General features: G+C 41.9%; 1 protein-coding gene across 4 annotated transcripts in view; it reads left to right on the forward strand.

Annotated features, from left to right (window-relative positions):
- The window catches only part of ppp1r1b (protein phosphatase 1, regulatory (inhibitor) subunit 1B), a 28,003-nt gene that overhangs the window by 5,606 nt on the left and 3,412 nt on the right, over positions 1-18,985 (forward strand). The window contains exons 2-4 of one of the 4 annotated variants that reach the window (XM_074656203.1): positions 12,080-12,169; positions 14,434-14,512; positions 15,730-15,867. In XM_074656203.1, coding sequence (XP_074512304.1) covers positions 12,080-12,169; positions 14,434-14,512; positions 15,730-15,867 — 307 coding nt within the window. The remainder of the gene's footprint in view (positions 1-12,079; positions 12,170-14,433; positions 14,513-15,729; positions 15,868-18,985) is intronic. The other 3 variants (XM_074656204.1, XM_074656205.1, XM_074656206.1) reach the window with 3 other exon arrangements.

Here is an 18,985-nt window from a genome sequence, read left to right on the forward strand (position 1 = left end):
CTGCCTAGTTCAACCCGTTCTCACTCCCAACTCTTCAAATACAGCCGTTTGGTAAGTGCCCCTCGGCATCAGAAACCGACGCCCAGAGGCGCACTTTAGCAACAGTATGAACCGGGCTTTCAACTAACTCCAGTGTAAACCCACCCGTGGCGTTATTTGACGGTCGGAGCAAGTGACGTTGTATTAATAGCGTGAGAGTACCTCATTTTGTCACATCAGTCTTTAGTCACGTGACTCATCGGTATAGTTAGTCACGAAAGTTGTTAGTATCGTGAGTCACGTGAGTCAAGTGAGTCATTAGTCACGTGAGTTGTTAGTATCGTCAGTCCCGTGAGTCACATGAGTAGTTAATATCATTAGTTACATTAGTCACGTGTGTTGTTAGAATCGTCAATCCTGTGAGTCACTGGTCACTTGAGTCGCTGGTGAGTGAAGTTAACGTCAACCAGGACCGTTTCCAAACCCTAAGTGGTTGTGTTGCCTAAACCTAACTTCCTGTGAACATGGAAGTTTACACTATACCTAGGTTCCTTGTGCGTCGATCTCCAATGCAGAGGGGCACTGACAAAGCGGCGGTATTTGACGTGTTGGGAGTGAGAGTGTGTTGCCTAAATGACAGTTTGATCGGAGTTTCGTGAGCAGTGATTGTGCATATTTGCTCAAAGTTACCGACTGCAGCTTTAACTGAATAATCTGTGATCGTCTGTTGGCTCCTGTGTGCATGGATGTGTGTGATGTGTAAACAGTTATTAAAACATAAATATTGAGCACGGGTAGAGTGATTTGCTGCCTGATGATGACACTGTACACAGTGAGTTGAAAACATGTCATAATGCCCGCTGCACCTCAGGTATGCACGGGCGGGCACTGTCCAGAACCTGATGGAGGCCCGCTGCAAAGCTGCATTACGGACAGGCCCCTTAGCCTTTCACGTTACGGTCAACAAATCCTCTGTTGTCACTTGGTGTCATTATCCCACTCAATCACTCACATGTCGCTTCAGGGATTGTAGTTCATCAAACCAAATTGTCAGGACATGAAGAGATACAGCCCCCTAATGTGCATTCATTCATCTCTAACTTTTTTCTCTGTATGTGACGGTGCAAAGACATCACAGTGCATCTGAAGCATCTTTTAACCCTCGCTATACCAGTGATCATATTAGGATTAGAAAGGCAATAGTGGCACAGGGGGGAGAGAAATGGGGCTGGACAGGATCAGTCACTACATGTTGTCAGACATCAGTATGTTCATGGCAACTATGTCAGGATCTGGACCCTGAACTGAACCTTTTGAGCTTCCTCCTGATTTTACTTTCAATGTCAGGAGCTGGTGTTGCCCTTTCATCTCACCAAAGAGCCACAGGACGGTCAGCCTGATGGAGGCATATTGAGAGGAGCACTGAGGCGTGACTCAAAACAAATGGGATTGGTCTCGATCGCTGTTTCATCAACACGGAGAAGACATGGCATTATGTTATTGCTGCTGTGCCTGTTGTAATCTCTGATTTTCGTCACAGCGGTTGAGACATTTTTTTTTTTCCGTGTTTATCTGCCTGCAACTTAATGAGCTTACACAGGGGCACACCATGTGTTTAGGAGGGGGGGAATGGCCCAAAGCAGAAACAAGGTTATGCACAAATATTGCAGTAACACATGGTTTGTCGTCCTGAGACACAAAACTAATATTTGCGCCATCAGATGATGAATTAAAGGGATAGTTTGGGTGTTTTGAAGTGGTATTGTATGAGATACTTATACATAATCAGTGTATTATCTACAGTAGATGACGGTCGGCATGCCCCCAGTTTGGAGAAACAGACAGGAGTTACCGCACAGAAGCAAAGTAATGTACTGCTGTGGACGGGGCCGGCAGCAAAACATATTTTAACCACCTAAAAGAAAGGCTCATGGTAAAAAATCAATATCCGTTTAAGGTTATTAGTTATATTTAGAATATTTTCAACCGCTTTATTGCCTTCAGACAGCTCTTTCCAACAGGGGAACTGAAATGAAAGTGAAACTTATCAATACTCTCTTCAAAGTTTCACTTTTAGTTGAGTTCCCTGTGTTGAAAAATATTCTAAATATAGCGTACTATTTGTTGCTATTTGGGCATTTTACAACATTTAGGACCTAATGATTTAAATAAGGGATATTCAGGTGTTCATACTGGGAAGCTGATTTACCTAAAAAAATGATGATCCGCTGATTTACAGATGTCTCTTTCCCAATATAAGTCTATGGGAAAAAGTATTTTTGCCCCCAATGGCATCACGTGACGGATACGGAAGTTGTAGTACCACCGTTTGGCCACTGTTTGTGTCCTGTGTGAAACCAAGTCAACGTTGACTTATTTTAGTTTACTTTAGTTACGTAACTTAGGTACTTATCTAGCACTTCATATTTTATGTAACAGACATACTTATTTTAACCCAAACCGCAATCTTATCCTAAACCTAACCAAGTAGTTTTGTTGTTAAAACAGGTTCTGCACCGCAGAGGTTTGCACAGGTGCACCGATCGCTTGTGTTGCTGAACTTAACTTTTCGTAAGGTATATAAACTGCTGTGTGACACGTTGTTTTAAGCGATGTTGAGTGATGAGTTACATGCCTTTTGCATCCAAGCAAAGATCTGTAAGCTGCATAGCAACCATCATCTTTTTTTTCATTTATCACCTGCGGGTACATATGACGTTGCAGATGAGTAACTATAGCTCCTCTGTCCTTTGTTTGTACCTGCCTGTTGACCTCTGGAACTGCTCTTTGTCAGCTGCACAATGCGACAACGCTCAATTTGAGTGCATGAACAATAAAAGCTGAATTATCTGTCGTGTTTGCAGGCTGTTAGAGGTGCCATCGTCTCTGTAAAAGCTTTGATTGACGTCTCCCCTGTTGTCGCCTCGCCCTGTGTGTCGCTCCAGTGTGCGCTGCGACCTGGCAGGTGGCTTTCTGTCACTCATCAGACATTGGCACATTATCTCCTCCATTGTGTTGTGATGGTGAACCTTTCTTCCAACAGTCTCTGGAACAACAGGCCAAGCAGCTACCAGCAGCTAATTACATAAATGCTGGGGGGTACTGTGAGACAGAGGAGAAGGAGAGAGAGGGGGCTGGTTGTCTGAGTGTGATATCATTCTGCCAGTGGGTGCAGCGTAATTACATTTCCTATTTTGGGGTCATTGGAGAGCCCCTCCAGATGCTATCTCCAGCCCATCTGTTTATTCAGTTAGCCAATGGTGGGGCCAAAGGTCACCGCAAGAGTGTTGCGTGAATGTTGAGAAGCAACATGCAGCAGCAGCCGCTCTGACTTATGGGAATTCAAAGAGGCTGTTCATTTGAATATGAGCACACCATGCATACCCGACAGACCTCGGACCTCACTGTGCTGCAGTCGGGGGTGTAATTTGCGTAGCCACGTCGTCCTTGACCCTCTTTGAAACAGCTGGAAACTCAACAAGCGGTTGTTACTCAGTGAAGCCTCATTCAAGCTGTCTGGCAGCACTGTCTGTTAGTAATGACTGAGTATAGCCTGGATGTGTCTGACAGAGCTGTTTGTCACATGATATATCGGATAACTGGCCTTTGGTTGTGTACTTGTCATGCTTATGGAAACATTTTGTCTGCCAGCTTTGTCAGGAAGGGGCAGGGTGGGCTGGTATTTAGGTTTAATGCAGCCAAAAGTGTGTACAATTCTTTGAGCAAAACACAAAACCAAATAAAATCTAATTCCTCAAATTCCAGCATGGATATGCTCACAGACAAAACAGCAGGCAGAGATGATGATGTCAATTAACCATGCTGATATTTTACATCTTAGAGCTCAAAAAAATGTTTCCTCCCCCAACAAAATCTAAATAGATACAGTATGCTGCTAATCACACTAACCAGATAAAATACATCTTCATCTTTGTATTTGTGTACTTGCATTTGCTAAACCTGTTTTAATTTCCAGTTGCATTATTAGCAAAAATGCTTTCATGTTTTAGAGATAAAATATTTTTGGAATTGTTAAACTTTCAAAGTTAAAGAGGCCTTATTATGCTTATTTTCAGGTGCATACTTGTATTAAGGGTTTCTACTACATTATCTTTATCTTTAACAACTTTAATATAAAAAAAACACTTAATTTTTCTCATACTGGCTGTACTACAGCACCTCTTTTCATCCTCTGTCTGAAACGGGCATGCCAAACTAGCTGTTATGTAAATGTGGTACTTGGTGACATCACCACGTTACAGAGAAAAGGCGGGACTTCAAGCAAGGCGTTTCAGGCAGTTCAGGAGCAGTGTTTCTGTGGGGGAGAGTGGCGTGGACTTTGGGCTTTGTAACTTTGCAGACCATTTAAATGCACAAAAAAACTATATAACACACTAAAGGAAAGGGGAAAATACATAAGAGCATAATAGGTCCTCTTTAATGCAGTTTTGTTCCACCATTTGTAATTGAACTTACAAAACAAACATATTCATAAAATGAGTTTTATTTGTCAAAAATATATCTGCACTTAAACTGTACAAACAGAAAAAACAGCTCATACTGAGAGGGATAATTTTTCACCTTATTGTGTTATTGAACTCATTGTGAGATTGCACTTAGAGCGCCACATGGGGTTCTGCCACTTCATTTTAAAAGGCCCACTGGGGAGCCACAGCCCAGAGAAAAAGGGCAGCATTATGACTTTGTTTAATTGAGTTGCTCTTCAGAGTTCAAACCAGCTAAAGATCACGACAGCAGAGACGGGGAATAAAACTGCAGCAGAGCGTCTCTCATAGATGGACAGAGATGGTCACAAGAGGAGAGAGAGGGGACTTTGTATTCAGTTGAAATACCTGAGGTTGTAAGGAGAAAAACTGAAGGTGGCAGAAATTGTTAGGGTGAATGATGTATGTGCTGACCCATGGAGTTCATTTCCTTCAATTAAAGACATTTTTACAGTGAATACAAACCAAAAAACTCATCCATCTTCACTTGGTAGAACAGCAGAGCTATACCACTCAAAAGACCTACATTCCTTTGCACATATTTACTCCATATGTCAGTTTCTGGCTGAACATTATAAGGATGTTTCCATTGGTGTACTGTATGCCATGCACATACACAAGTGCTTATTTCTGAGTGATGTAGCGGCATGCGCCTGTGGGCAGATGCCATAATTGTTAATCAATTTTGTACAAATCCATATCTATCCATCCGGAGCTGCGGGTTACAGCTGTGCCACGAGGGAGAGTCAGAAAAGCTTCATATGGATCTGAGTGATGCTCCCACCCCTATCAGTTAGAGGTGACACACACGGCTTAAAGGGTAACTTCTGTATTTTTCAACCTGGACCCTATTTTCCCATGTTTTTGTGTCTAAGTGACTAATAGCGACAACAGTTTTTGAAATTGGTCCAGTATTGAGGGAGAGCGCTGTAGACGGAAGCCGCGAAATGAGCTGCGAGGGCAAGAAGCTCTCACGTTTCCACCATGGATGTATTCCACTATTCCACCATTGTCTTCCGGCGACACGTCACTTCGCCAGATTTTAGAACGAGACTTCTCCTTGAGCGAGACTCTTTCCATAATGTTGTCAGACACTTATAATAACAATCGGAGCCTGTCATGGCAAAAACAAGCTCTTTTAGTGGACGTAAATGACGGTGCCAGCTTGCCCCATTAGCACCATATTGCAGCCTGTGAGCAGCAGCCGTCTACAGTGCTCTCCCTCAATACTGGACCAGGGTCGAGGTTGAAACATACCAAAGTTACCCTTTAATAGGATGGCCCGATGTAATGTAGTGCTATTGGACACGAGAGCTGACAGGGGAGGAGATCTGAGTTGTGTTTCTCTCTGTGTTGTCTTGGCGCTGAGGCCAGATCTGCACAGCTGACTCCCCTCGAGATGCTCGTATGTTAGCGCTGGTGCGGGGCCGAAATCCAGAGCCTTTCTGTCTCATCCCACGGAGCCCCCAGGGACCCCTCCGATCTAGTTTATCTTGTCCTACTGCTGCTGCTTTTTATAGGCCTGGCCACCAGAGCACCAGCTTAGAGGACGGCCTCTGGGGAGCAGACCCATATCAGCCGATCTGCATCCGTGCTGCTGCTACGCAAGACCGTGTTGAGCAACAACACACACATACCTGTGCACACATCCGCACGTGTGCAAAGTCAACATTTACCAATGACTCATGTACCCCACATACTACGGAGTGGAGTCCTATATTAGAGTCCTTCCTGCATGGCTACTTGCCCCCAATTACACTTGACAGAAAAATACAACTCTTAGATAATAGTTTTTATTAATATGGTCGGTCTCAAAACATAACTCCTAAGGGTTTTATGGAGGTTTAAAGAAATCATCAACACATCAATGAAAATAGGAATAAAAGCATGATTGACTGATAAAAACTTTTATATTTTAGTTCAGCCAAACAATCTGCCACTCCACATGGTTTCTCCTCTGTCTGTTACACAATGCAGACTCAGCACATTTTTCAAATTCACTTTAGATAAATCGATGCATCTCCTTTCTATTCCACGCTATGATCCATCAGCCAACACTTTTATTGAGACCAAAGCTCGGTGTGAGACCTAGCGAGGTGCTGCTGCCTCTCGGGGAGGCCTGCAGGCGTGCACCTGTGGAACCGCTGAAAGGCCACGGCAGCAGCAGCCTGCTTAGAGCCCCCCGGTGCAAGTTCACGGCAGCTCGACTGATCTTGGTACAAAAACAATAGCTGGCAGCAGAGGAAGGGGGGTTTGGGAGATTGGGGGCATGGGGTTTAGAGAAGTGGAGGACGGACGAAGGGGAGGGGAGGGGAGGGATAATGCGTAGCGGGAGTAATCTCACACGCTGTGCCCCGTAAATGAGGAAGTCACATACATTATGTAACTCGGGGAGAGTGGGGCTGGAAAATTACTACAGTCACTATGTGTGTTAATGTCATCTGGTATTGCCAATGTCATACAGTAGCACGTCAGCGCGGCAACCACCACCGTCACCACCGTCACCATCACTTTGTGTGTGTAAGTGTGCATAGAAGAAAGAGTCTCCTGTGCTACAAATATAGTCACGCATGTTGACTCCTCATCTACTTTACAACCTGTTTCACAATTTACCCGGGAGGTGAACAGTTAGGAGGTCATGTCTTGGCATTTCACAAGATCACCGGGTTTATTACATGATGACATTAGTAGTCATCTACACCTACACACACGCGCAGTGCTTGTGAGCACACATTCAGGTAAATAGATCATCAGATTTACAGATTATGCTTCTCAGTGACCTCAATTATCCCACACACACAATCATTTCACCCTCCATTCATCTCACATTACTATTATTATCTCCATCTGAATAAATAAACTCTGTAGTTTTGAACCTTTTCCGGCTTTCATTCTCTGTCAATGACACCTTAGTAGATGTCATTTTTTGCTTTTGTTTCATAGTTTTCACAACAGAGACTACAAACAATGGTAGATAAAGCTACAAGGCCTTGGACATTACATATATACAGTAGCTCTGGAAATGTGTGCTTGTAGCTGAGAAATATTTTTCTTTCTATATTTATTAAAATGAGCAAGCCCTTTGGATTTATCCAGAGCTGTATTCTCCATAAACGAAAGCAATGACCCAAACATCATCATCACTTTAACCAAAATAATGTAACATAACCATACCTGTGAAAACAGAAGTAGAACTGAAGTGGTGTGCCCGCTATGTTGTAGGGACTTAACTAGAAACTTGTGGTAAAGTCAAATGTAAAACGGGGAAGTGATGTTTTGTAAGCTATGATATGAAAATGTGTAGAGTTATTTGGGGCTGCAGCTTAAAATTGTTTTCATAATTGATTAATCTGCAGATTATTGCCTAGAGTAATCGATTATTGTTTAGTCTATGAAATATCAGAAAATAGTTTGACAGTTTCAGTCAAAGACGACATCTTCAAATGTCTTGTTTGCTCTGACCAATAGCCCAACACTGAAAGATATTCACTTTACAATAGTATAAAACAGAGAAAAGCAGCAAATACTCACAATTGAGAAACTATTATTTGGCCATTTTTGCTCAAAAGAATTACATTGAAGCTAGAGCTGGTATTGTTCTTCAAAAACATTATATAACAATGTTATATATGCTGAAATTCTCTTTACATCCCAGCAATCAATAAATGAAATGCTCTGACAAAAAGATCTGGTATCTGTGGCTGTTGCAGGATTTTGATAAGCCCGTCCAATCATTTAATTCGGCCTGAATGACGTTCATACGTTCATTATGATAATTGTGGGGGAGTGGCTTTGGAGGGAGGCCTGAAGGGACGGACTGTCAGTGTTGCACACTTGGCATCTTTCTCGCTCGATTTAGAGACCTTTGGAGCTACTGCTGCTACTTTCATTGGAAATGAGTTGGCAACCCAGGGGGGGGTGTGTTTTTTCAGCTGGATCATTTTTGTAAATCAGCATATTCTTGCTAGTTTCTCAACATTAACTACCCTCACTTTAATGATGATGCATGGGACGACTTATAGGACCAATCCAGTGGTTTTCCCAGTTTAATGGCTTTAATGCCACAGGACTTGGGCATATAGGCTTGGTCATGGCAACATCTGGTGTCTGCTGTCTCCTGAGGGTCTCTGTGTGAGACACCTCAGGCTGCCCTGCGAGGCTGGTAGCAGGTGTCAGGCATTCAGGCCGAGGCAGCGGGGTTCACAGCAGCAATGAGCCCCAGGCCTCCACACATTGCCAGGGGGGTGGGGGGAGCCCTGTTAATGCTCCCTGCCAGTAAAGAGAGAAAGAAAGTTGCGGAAAGGACTGACAAGTGGGCAAACAAAAGGATAATGACATGATTTCAGTTGGTGATGGAGAGGAGAGGGAGAGACAAGTGAGGGAAATGTCCCCGTCAAGGAATGAAGGATGGATATGGAAGTAAACAGGATAGAGGAAGCAGAGGATCAAGTGAGATGGAGATGAGAGGTGAACGAGAGAAAGACAGATAGTGTGAGAGATCCAGGGGAGATGGGACAGCTGGAAGTTTCGTGACGAGATTAAAACGTGCGTCTGGTGTCATGAATAAAGGTGAAATCCACGCTCGATTACTCCGTGTTGTCGTGTTTGACAGCAGCAGCAGCTTTCCACCACGCGGCCCAACAAGCCTCTGCTTTGGCAACATGTGCCTCGCTGCGATGACGCACAGCTCGCTTAACAGGACGGAGGGGAACCGAACACAAACACGTCTCTCTGTACGGAGCAGTTTAACGCAAAATAGAGCCAGGCCGCTTAGCTCTCTTCCTGTGATGTTATGTGGTGCCGTAAACAGTAGTGGTTCATTTCATGGCCAAGGTTGGCTGGCTCCACAGAGGACACGTCTCAATACCTCGTTTGTCTGACCTGCCAAGTCCACTTAGCTGCACTGTTTTCACTCTCAGCACACTTTATTTCATCCAACATTTTCCCGAAAGGTAGTTTTATATGTCAGCTATTATTCCTTTTAGTATGGAGTTCTACATGTAAATCTTTCTCTATGAAGCAAAGGGCTCACTCAGTGTTGTTATTAAAGTGATATGCCACCCTAAACTTATCTTTTGAGTATCAAACTGTCACTTCCTGTTTGCTTGAAAGGTGGCGAAATGTGGTACACACCCAGAGAAACTTCTCAAACCACTCCTGCACCATAATCAACTTTACTGCTTCAAACCTGTACAGGGTGGCAACTAACAGATATATTCATCACTGATTAATCTATAGACTATTCGTCTGATTAATCAAGGGGCCAAAACCAAATGATATTTAAAGTTTACAATAATATATACCAGAGAAAAACAGCATTTTTGCATTGATTGGGGATTAAATGACTAATACATTATCAAAATAGTTGTTGATTAATTTTCTGGATGCATATATTTTTTCCTAAATACTAAAGCTGTCAATCAATTAAAATATTTAATCACAATTATTCGTATGATTATCTATAGTTAATTGCGATTAATTTTTTAGCTATTCAAAATGTACCTTAAAGGGAGATTTGTCAAGTATTTAATACTCTTATCAACATGAGAGTGGACAAATATGCTTTCTTTATGCAAATGTGTGTATATATTTATTATTGGAAATCAATTAACAACACAAAACAATGACAAATATTGTCCAGAAACCCTCACAAGTACTGCATTTAGCCAAAAAATATGCTCAGATCATAACATGGCAAACAGGCAACAACAGCTGTCAGTGTGTCAGTGTGCTGACTTGACTATGACTTGCCCCAAACTGCATGTGATTATCATAAAGTGGGCATGTCTGTAAAGGGGAGACTCGTGGGTACCCATAGAACCCATTTTCATTCACATATCTTGAGGTCAGAGGTCAAGGGACCCCTTTGAAAATGGCCATGCCAGTTTTTCCTCGCCAAAATTTAGCGTAAGTTTGGAGCGTTATTTAGCCTCCTTCGCGACAAGCTAGTATGACATGGTTTTCTAGTTTCATATGATGCCAGTATCTCCATTTTAGCTTTACAACTGAGCCCAGTACAACCTCTGAAAGATCGATTGCGTTAATGAAGTCATTAACTTTGACAGCCTTACTAAATACACAACTTGTCTCCCAGTCCGCATGTTAATCATGTTAGTGACCTATACACTTTTTACACCCTCCTTTCATCTCTACTGGGGGTGAGCGTTTACTCAAAAGATTGATTTTTTGTGGAGTTTGACAATATACGCTTATTACATGCATAGTGTCCTTTCAAAATAAACTTCTGTTTTCACAGGAATTTAGGTTTAGGCAACACAATCGCTTAGTTTGGGTTGGGAAACGGTCGTGGTTGACTTCACTGACGAGCGACTAACGTGACTCATGGAGCTGATGATACCAACGAGTCTCGTAACTAAAGACTGACGTGACAATATAAGTCAACATTACTTTCAGTTTCACACGGGACACAAACACTGATCTCCTGGTTGAAAGTCTTATGTTAGTTTGACCCGTCCACCACCCCTTCCGCCCACCCTGGACGGACTCTCACGCTATTAATATTATGTCACTTGCTCCGACCATCGAATAACGTCTTGGGTGGGTTTACATTGGCGTTAGGTGAAAGCCCGGTTCCACACAAACAGTCGCTAAAGGGTGCCTCTGTGCCTCGGTTTCCGATTCCGAGGGGCGCTGACCAAACGGAGGTATTTGACGAGTTGGGAGTGAGAACGGGTTGTTCAGACGTAGGGTGAAAAGAGGTGCTGCAGCACAGCCAGTATGAGTTTTTTTTAACATTAAAACACGTAAACATGTTCTAGTAGAAACCCAAAATACAAGTATGCACCTGAAAATAATCATAATAGGTGCTCTTTAAAAGAACTAAACTGATATCAACAATGTTGTTGTCAAAAGAAATGCCAAATTGTAAGAGTGCAGTCCAGAATGCAGGGCATGATATTGGTGAGCTAGAGGGTACAGTGGGCATTTGTTCCTATAAGTACAGAGAGTTCTCTGTATACGGTGACTTTTACTAGAGGTGAAGTGCAGACCTGCCGTCCGTCTGGCTGTCTGCTCTCAGACCAACAGCGATCAGCCTTCAGGGAACAGTGTGTGTGTCAGAGAGGGAGTGTCTGGGCTGATTGCTGGGGCTCATTTAGGCTAAAATCCTCTTTTCCATGGTCCCTCTGTTTGTGAGGGTGCATGACCGACTGTACATAGTGCACTCACAAACACACGTGTGTTGTGTGAAGACGTCATTCCCTTCAAATAAATCCTGTATGAAAAGATTTAACACTTCTTAAATGCTGGATAATTTTGAAACTTGAGCAACAAGCATGAATTTAGCTTCTGTTCTACACAGCATTCACTGTTCACTGTATCTGAGAGTTACATAATGAGTCTTCCTCTGCTCTACTGACCGTGGCCCGAGCTCCGACCTGACCGTTGAAACTTGTTGACCCATCAGCCAACTGGGCAACAGCACTGGTGAAGTCAGCGAGTCCCCAGCATGCCCTTCACCAGTCAACAGTTCCCACTTGATTGATAAGGCCTTTGTGCTGCTGAGCATTATTAATAATACAGTGTCAGCCAGACAGTTTAATTATTCATTTATTTATGTGTGTGTTTGTTTATAGATCCGGCGCAGGAGGCCAACACCTGCCACGCTGTTCAGAGTAGCCGACCAATCATCTCCTGAGGATGATCAGTCCACCCATCAGGTAAAGGTGAAGTCAAAACACTTTTCTATAATAAGTGTCTGTGCATTCTCATCATTCTCATCATCCTCCTCCACTCTATCCTATGAACTGAAACAAACACACACCCTCATTTTGGAGTTTGTGTTTTTCTATTATCTGTTGTCTTCCTCATAAATATCAGCTCCCAACTGGTTTTTACTTTGTAATAGTCTAAAGTTTTTTAACCCTGCTGGATCCTTCGATGTGTTCATCATCACAAACTCATGCTGTGTGGCCAATCGTTTTCAAACCCAAGAAATCTTTAGTTCAAACTTAAACATTTTAAATTCCCTGAGCTTTAAGTTGCATTCTTCATAGATTCATAAAAACAAGTCATTTTTGTCAAATTTTAAACAAATTTTAAATGACGTAAAATGTTGACAAATTAAATATTCCAGGCAGTTCTTTGGGGAAGTATCCAGGCAATTTCTGAATAACCAGACCTGTGTTGCAAATATTGCTTCACATGGCTGACGAACACATTTAGTGACTATACCATAGAAATAAAGGGAGTGTAAGAGATAAAGAAGGCTTTAATTAGGGCTGCACAATATGAGGAAAATATACGATATACAATAGCGTTATAACGCTGTAACGATATTACTTGTGATAAATAAACAGATGTTAAAGTCTACTAAGTTCTGCCTTTCTGTTGCTTTCAGTATTCTGCTTGAATTAAAAAAAAATGAAAGTAAAGAATTTCCCAAATACTGTTATTGAACAAATTGAACATTGAACTGAACACAAAAGGCACCAATAAAAACAATCACATTTGAATGTGCAGTTTTCTACTGATACTCTCTTTCAACTAACACTTCTCTCGCAATGTGTTTATCACGCAAGTTGACAACGATAAAAATAAATATATATATATTGTGCAGCCCGAGCTTTAATTTGATATAAAGGTGCATGGCATCTTGGGTTTGAATATGTCTCTTATGTTGACATCATAACTCTGTCATAACTGTGTATGAAATGTGCTTTATAATTAAACTGCCTTCTTCTGTGAAGTTTTGGAACAAAGACATACATGTATATTTGTGAGGAAAAAATACCCTAAAATGCTTATTACTGGATGTTTGACCTTTACTTTGCACTTTGCAGAGTTTCTCACTAGAAGGCTGTTTTCACTGTTTCTCTTTGCTCATCTTCAATCTCATGTGTACCTACAGTACTAGCAGGAATTTGTGACATTGTGGATGAAATGCCTCAGCCAAGCCAGATGGCTTCAGGTCCTCAGCCACATTTTCAATAACTTCAATAAAGATAAACTTTAAAAACAGGACAGACTTCAGAACTCAATATGAATAGATTTACTGTAGATCAAACAGAGTACAATAAACCGAGTGCTGGTCTCGAGATCAGACTGGAGCACCTTCAATGGTGCTCCGGCTTTTATGCTTTAGCACAAGTCCCTCCTTTGGTGCGGCTTACAACAGGTGTCTTCCTACCGTTATACCGTTTGAAAATGGTTGATCACCTAGACACCAATATTTCCAAGTTCTGGATTGGATTCAGCATTTTCCAAATCTAATGGTGTCAGCACGTCTTCACTGGTTAAGCTTGCATGTAGGTACACTTTCTTAAAGGCTCAATTAGCTCAATTTAAAGATTATTAACAAAAATAAATGTTTATTACAGAAAAGATGATTGTCCAATGATTATTAAACTTTATCATTCACATATTAATATATTCTATGCAAGAAATTATTTTCCACAACATCACAACTACTGTAGTTTGGAGCCAATCATGGTCCTGTATGCAACTCAGTAAAGAAAAAGGCAACACCTGCACACTAATCCATGCCACAATATTTTTATTGACTACGTTTTGATCCTGCTTGGATCTTCATCAGACTAGTGTGCAGGCGTTACCTTTTTCTTTACTGACGCTGTTTTGATAGCCTCGCACCTATAGATGATGTACGTATAATTAATCTTCTTCAACCAGTATGCAACTTACACAAGTGTGATGTGGAAGTCTCCAGTGCACATAACAAAGTAGGAGACATCTTATATCCTGCAGTTAAACTTTTGAAATTAATGCTATTTGAATATACATACTGGGTGTTTCAATGGGGGAGGAGACTGAGTAGAATGAAAAACAACAACAACAAGGTAATTTAACATTTTTGTGGAAAGCCATACCAGTATCAGAAGTACTTTTACATTTTAAAACGTGTCTGAAAGGGATTTTTAAATAGAAATGTATGTATAAATGGGGGGTAATGTTTCTCTCTCTTTGTTGGCAGTGGGTCGTCGGAGAGAACGGAGTGCTCAAACCAAAACGTGTCATCAATCCAAACGTGTATCAGCCTCCATCACTCAGAGGTAGGTCTGAGCAGCAGTGGTACTACAGGTGGTGGTTGTGTGTTGTTGTGATTCATCCTTGTGTTTAAGTCCTTTTTGTTTTACCGTGCTTCGCTGCAGTCAATTTCCTCCTTGCTTTCCATGCTTCATAATAGCAGACAAAGGACAAAAAATGCATGTGACAGATGGGTAGATGCATTAAAGGCCTTTTATTTCTTATTTATCCCGCACATGTGTGATATGCAGGCGTGTTACCATGTGTTTCTGCTCTTACTGTACAGCAGGACCTGTATATTTATTTGTGTGTGACAGATAGAAAAGGAGAGATTAGAGAGTGACAGCTGTGAGACACTGAGTGTGAGTCTAGGAAAGTCTGGATCATCCTGGATTACAGTCAGTTGTGTATACAGCTGTGACACACACACACATGAACACACACACGTATAGGCGAGATAGAAATACATACATGAACACAAACTTTCTTTTGTGTCTTTACGCATGTGGCTTCCTGTTTGTTGCATGTGGCCGTTAAAGGAGCAGAGCTTGTGTCAGCGGAGCTTCATTTAATGGGGATTTCTGGGTGTGTGTTGCATGTCGAGTGATGATATAATGAGCCAGGAGGCCTCGTTCCTGCATCAGAAATCTGTCCTTCATCAGCTCCTACGCAGAGAGAGGAAGAGAGAGATATCTCAGAATAATTTCTAATTACATAACCTACCTTCAAACTAGAATAAGTGACCCGCCTCGGTGCTTCGCTGTGCATCTGAGGGTGTGAAACGGAGAGAGAGAGAGAGAGAGAAGTCAAGGTGACCCAGAGGAAGTGAGAGGGGGTGTTAAGGTAATGTCACCAAAGAGAGGAGAGCGTATAAGGAGGGAGGGAAAAGAGAGTGAGTCAGGCAGTCGAGGAAAGACGAGGGTACAAACAAACAGATGGGAGAGCAGGGTGAGAGAGAAGGGATAGAAAACAACAGCGGAGGCTCAAAATAATCAGTGTGGGATAGTGTTTTTCAGTTGCCTGCCTGTCTGTCTGTCAGTGCATGTGTTTAATTGGCTTCCTGCCTGCCTGGCATGTATTCAAAAACCCCTGTGAGGCTTGATAAAAACTGACAGTGTTGAAGCGTGGTAAAACCAAAACAACATATCCCTCTATCCCTGTGTCCATGTGTTTGTGTGGCCGTCTCCCTGTGTGTATGTGTGTGCGTGTGTGTGTGTGTGTGTGTGTGTTTACCTGTGTGTAGCTGTGCAGAAGATGGCCGAAGCACATATGCAGCATCTAGGTATCTACCCCCCCTTGGAAGACCCTTGTGAAGGGGAGGAGGAGGAGGACTACTGGCAGAGAAAGGAGAGAGAGGACACGTCTCCCACCAAAGCTGCTGGTGAGAGGGAGGCTCTCTGTCAACTGGCTGGGAACACAACAGCAGCACACAGTGGCAGCGAGGACAACACTGTTGTTGTTGTTGTTTTAAGACAAATACACCCTGAAGACTGCTTAAAACAGAAACACTGGCAATGGGCTTTCATTTTCTATGTCTGGTTTGGGTGTTTGTATTTTTGTTACCTGCTTACGGAAATTGAAAATAAGATAGATGGTGTGATTGAGGAATTTCCAGCACAGCTACAATCTGGTTTAATGGGAGGGGGAAAAGACATTTTAAAGGGGACATATCATGAAAAATTCCCTTTTTTAGTGCTTACGCTCATACATTTAGATAACTGGAGTGCCTATACCAACCCACAAACTGTGAAATAAGACCACCCAGTCAGATTTTGTGAGCTGCCTGGATCAAAAAACATGTGATTCAACAAGCCATTCAGATTTGTCTCCCCTTCCTATGTCAAATGCAGGCTCATTAGAATATATCACCCACAGCTTGAGATGTCTGCATGTCCAAGAGGGTCCGCTTAGGTCTGCATGACGTAAATGTTGTCATCGGCCCATGTCCACGGGGGTTCGCGTCAGACTTTATGTGGACGGCCGTGTGCAGCCTAAAATTTGTGACCGCACGGACTGTACGCGAACGCTCCAATTTCGTTCCACACTCCAGTCCAGTTGGTGGCGTATGTACCTCTAGCTGGTTTGCAAAGAAGAAGAAGAAGATAACAAAGTGAATGCTTGTTTTGAAGAGAGTTTGTTTAAAGATCTGCTGTTTTCCACATTTATATAATTCATCTTTAAAGGAATACAAAGATAGCCAAATGGCGTTGAACTCCTGCCTTTATGGTGCATTATTGTCATCAACTGGAGTGGAGTGTGGATCGGGAAACACCGCGGACGTTTGTGTGAATGATCCAGTTTTCCTTTATGTTCATCCTGGTGGTGTCTGCAAACATTTCACATAGTTTGAGATTTGAGGACAAATTTTTCTCCCATCATTGATAATCCTCCTGAAACAGTGAGAAAAACATGTTAGATAAAGTGTCACACCAAAACTTAAGGCCTCAATATGCAAAATATCTGACTTATTGTTATTTCACTGTGCCCAAGATGAGTGTTTTCATTGTTTTCAAGTAGATGCAATAGATTACACTCTGCTTACTGGTTATCACCTGAAATCTCAACAAATCTACCAGACTAGAAACTTTATAAAACTTTAAACTCTATATTTTTTGTGTCTTTGTTACAGTATGTGAGACAGCAACAAAGTTGGACACCATCAAGTTTATATTTTACAAAGATGGAAAAACAAAATAATGTGCAAGATAACTGAAAAACAAAAGGGCAAGAAATACAACTACCTTAAACTATTCTGAAATCATTTGCTCCCATAACAAATGTAAAATAAATCCCTATTTGTTCCCTCTTCTCAGAGGAACAGTCTCCTGCAGGTTTCAGGGTAACGTTCGCTCGTCTGTAGGCCGACCAGCAGCACAGATGAAGCTCTGTGCGTTGAGCGACAGCCCCAGTGTCATATTAGCTCTCTGTCTCGCGCCCCAAATCTGTCAGAAGAAACACTGCAGCTGACTAAAGGCTGGTGACACAACACCTGACCACCAGTCAGAGAGGCCAGACAGGATCAACAAGCAAACACAGAGCAGGCTGTCTGTGCCGAGTATAAAAGAGTTTGAGTTATGTGCAGCAGCAGAATATCTGTGCAAGTTTCATCTCCAGGAAAAAATAGTACACAAATCTCAAGTTGAAGTGAACTTTTTTTTTTGCATATACGCTCCCTTATTATTTTGTTTTATGGAGCAAAATTATTGGTTTTTAATCTCCATTATATCACATGAGAACGGTGGCATTTCATTCAGAGTTATTGCTCTGTCGGCCCAGATGACAGACTCTCTCAATAAATCCCTTTGTGGATTCAGCCGGCTGAAACACAAAGTACTCAAACGGGATGTTGAAAGATCCTGATTGGCTCCTTTGATTACAGTTCATCTGTTCTTTCGGTCGAGCGACACAGTTTGGGCTCGGCCTGCGTTATCACAAACACAAGACAAATCAAAGAAAACAAGTTACTTAATCACGTAGCTGTTCGTCACTGACATCTTATGAAAAGGTTTTCCAAGAATAAGAAGCACAGTCTTCTCCTCAGTCTCATCTAGTGGGTTTCTAAATGTCTGAAGTGCAGCTTAGAAAGGATCACACAAACACAAAATTCATGTAAACTCACCAGAAATGTTACTTTTTTTTAATTGATTATGCATCAATCTCTATGCTTATCAATAACACTAAATAAGCAGTTATGATAAAAAACAAAAGTCGTACATATATAACACAACCTTTGTCTTCCTGTACAGAGAGAAAAACTGTCGATTAGGGCTGCAACTAACTAACTATTGATTATTTCCATTACCAATTAATCTGCCAATTATTTTCTCGAATAATCAATGAAAAATGCAAAGATATTCAGTTTACTATTATAGAAGTCTAATAATGGGGACATTTGGGCACTTTTGCTTTTAAAAATTACTTAAACAATTAATACATTTCAAAACAGTTGCCAATTTTTTTTTTTGTTGAGCGACGATTCAATTAATCATCTAATTGTTCCAGCTCCACTGTCAATACTAGTGTCTTCCTGCCTACCAATCATCTCTTTCACCAGAAATAAAGAGGACCTATTATGCTTTTGTGCTTTTTCCCTTTCCTTTAATATGTTATATAGTTTTTTGTGCATGTAAAAGGTCTGCAAAGTTACAAAGCCCAAAGTCCACGTCAAAGGGAGTTACTCTCCCCCTACAGAAACTCTGTTCCTGAACTGCCTGAAATGCCTCGTTTGAAGTCCCGCCTTTTCTTCTGTAACGTGGTGATGTCAGCAAGTTTGACATGCCCTCAAACAAAGCGAGATAGAGCGGAGCTGGAGCAGAGTCCAAAGAGTTTGGTTCAGTTGACCATTCACAAAAAAGTGGGATAGCTGACCAATCAGAGTGGGGCGAGGGGGGTGTAGGAGCTCAAACAGAACGTTTCAGACAGAGGGTGAAAAGAGGTGCTGCTGCACAGCCGGTATGAGAAAAGTGAAGCGTTTTTTGAACATTAAAGCATGTGAAAAA

Source organism: Sebastes fasciatus, chromosome 13, assembly GCF_043250625.1.
Source record: "Sebastes fasciatus isolate fSebFas1 chromosome 13, fSebFas1.pri, whole genome shotgun sequence".
NCBI lineage: Eukaryota > Metazoa > Chordata > Actinopteri > Perciformes > Sebastidae > Sebastes > Sebastes fasciatus.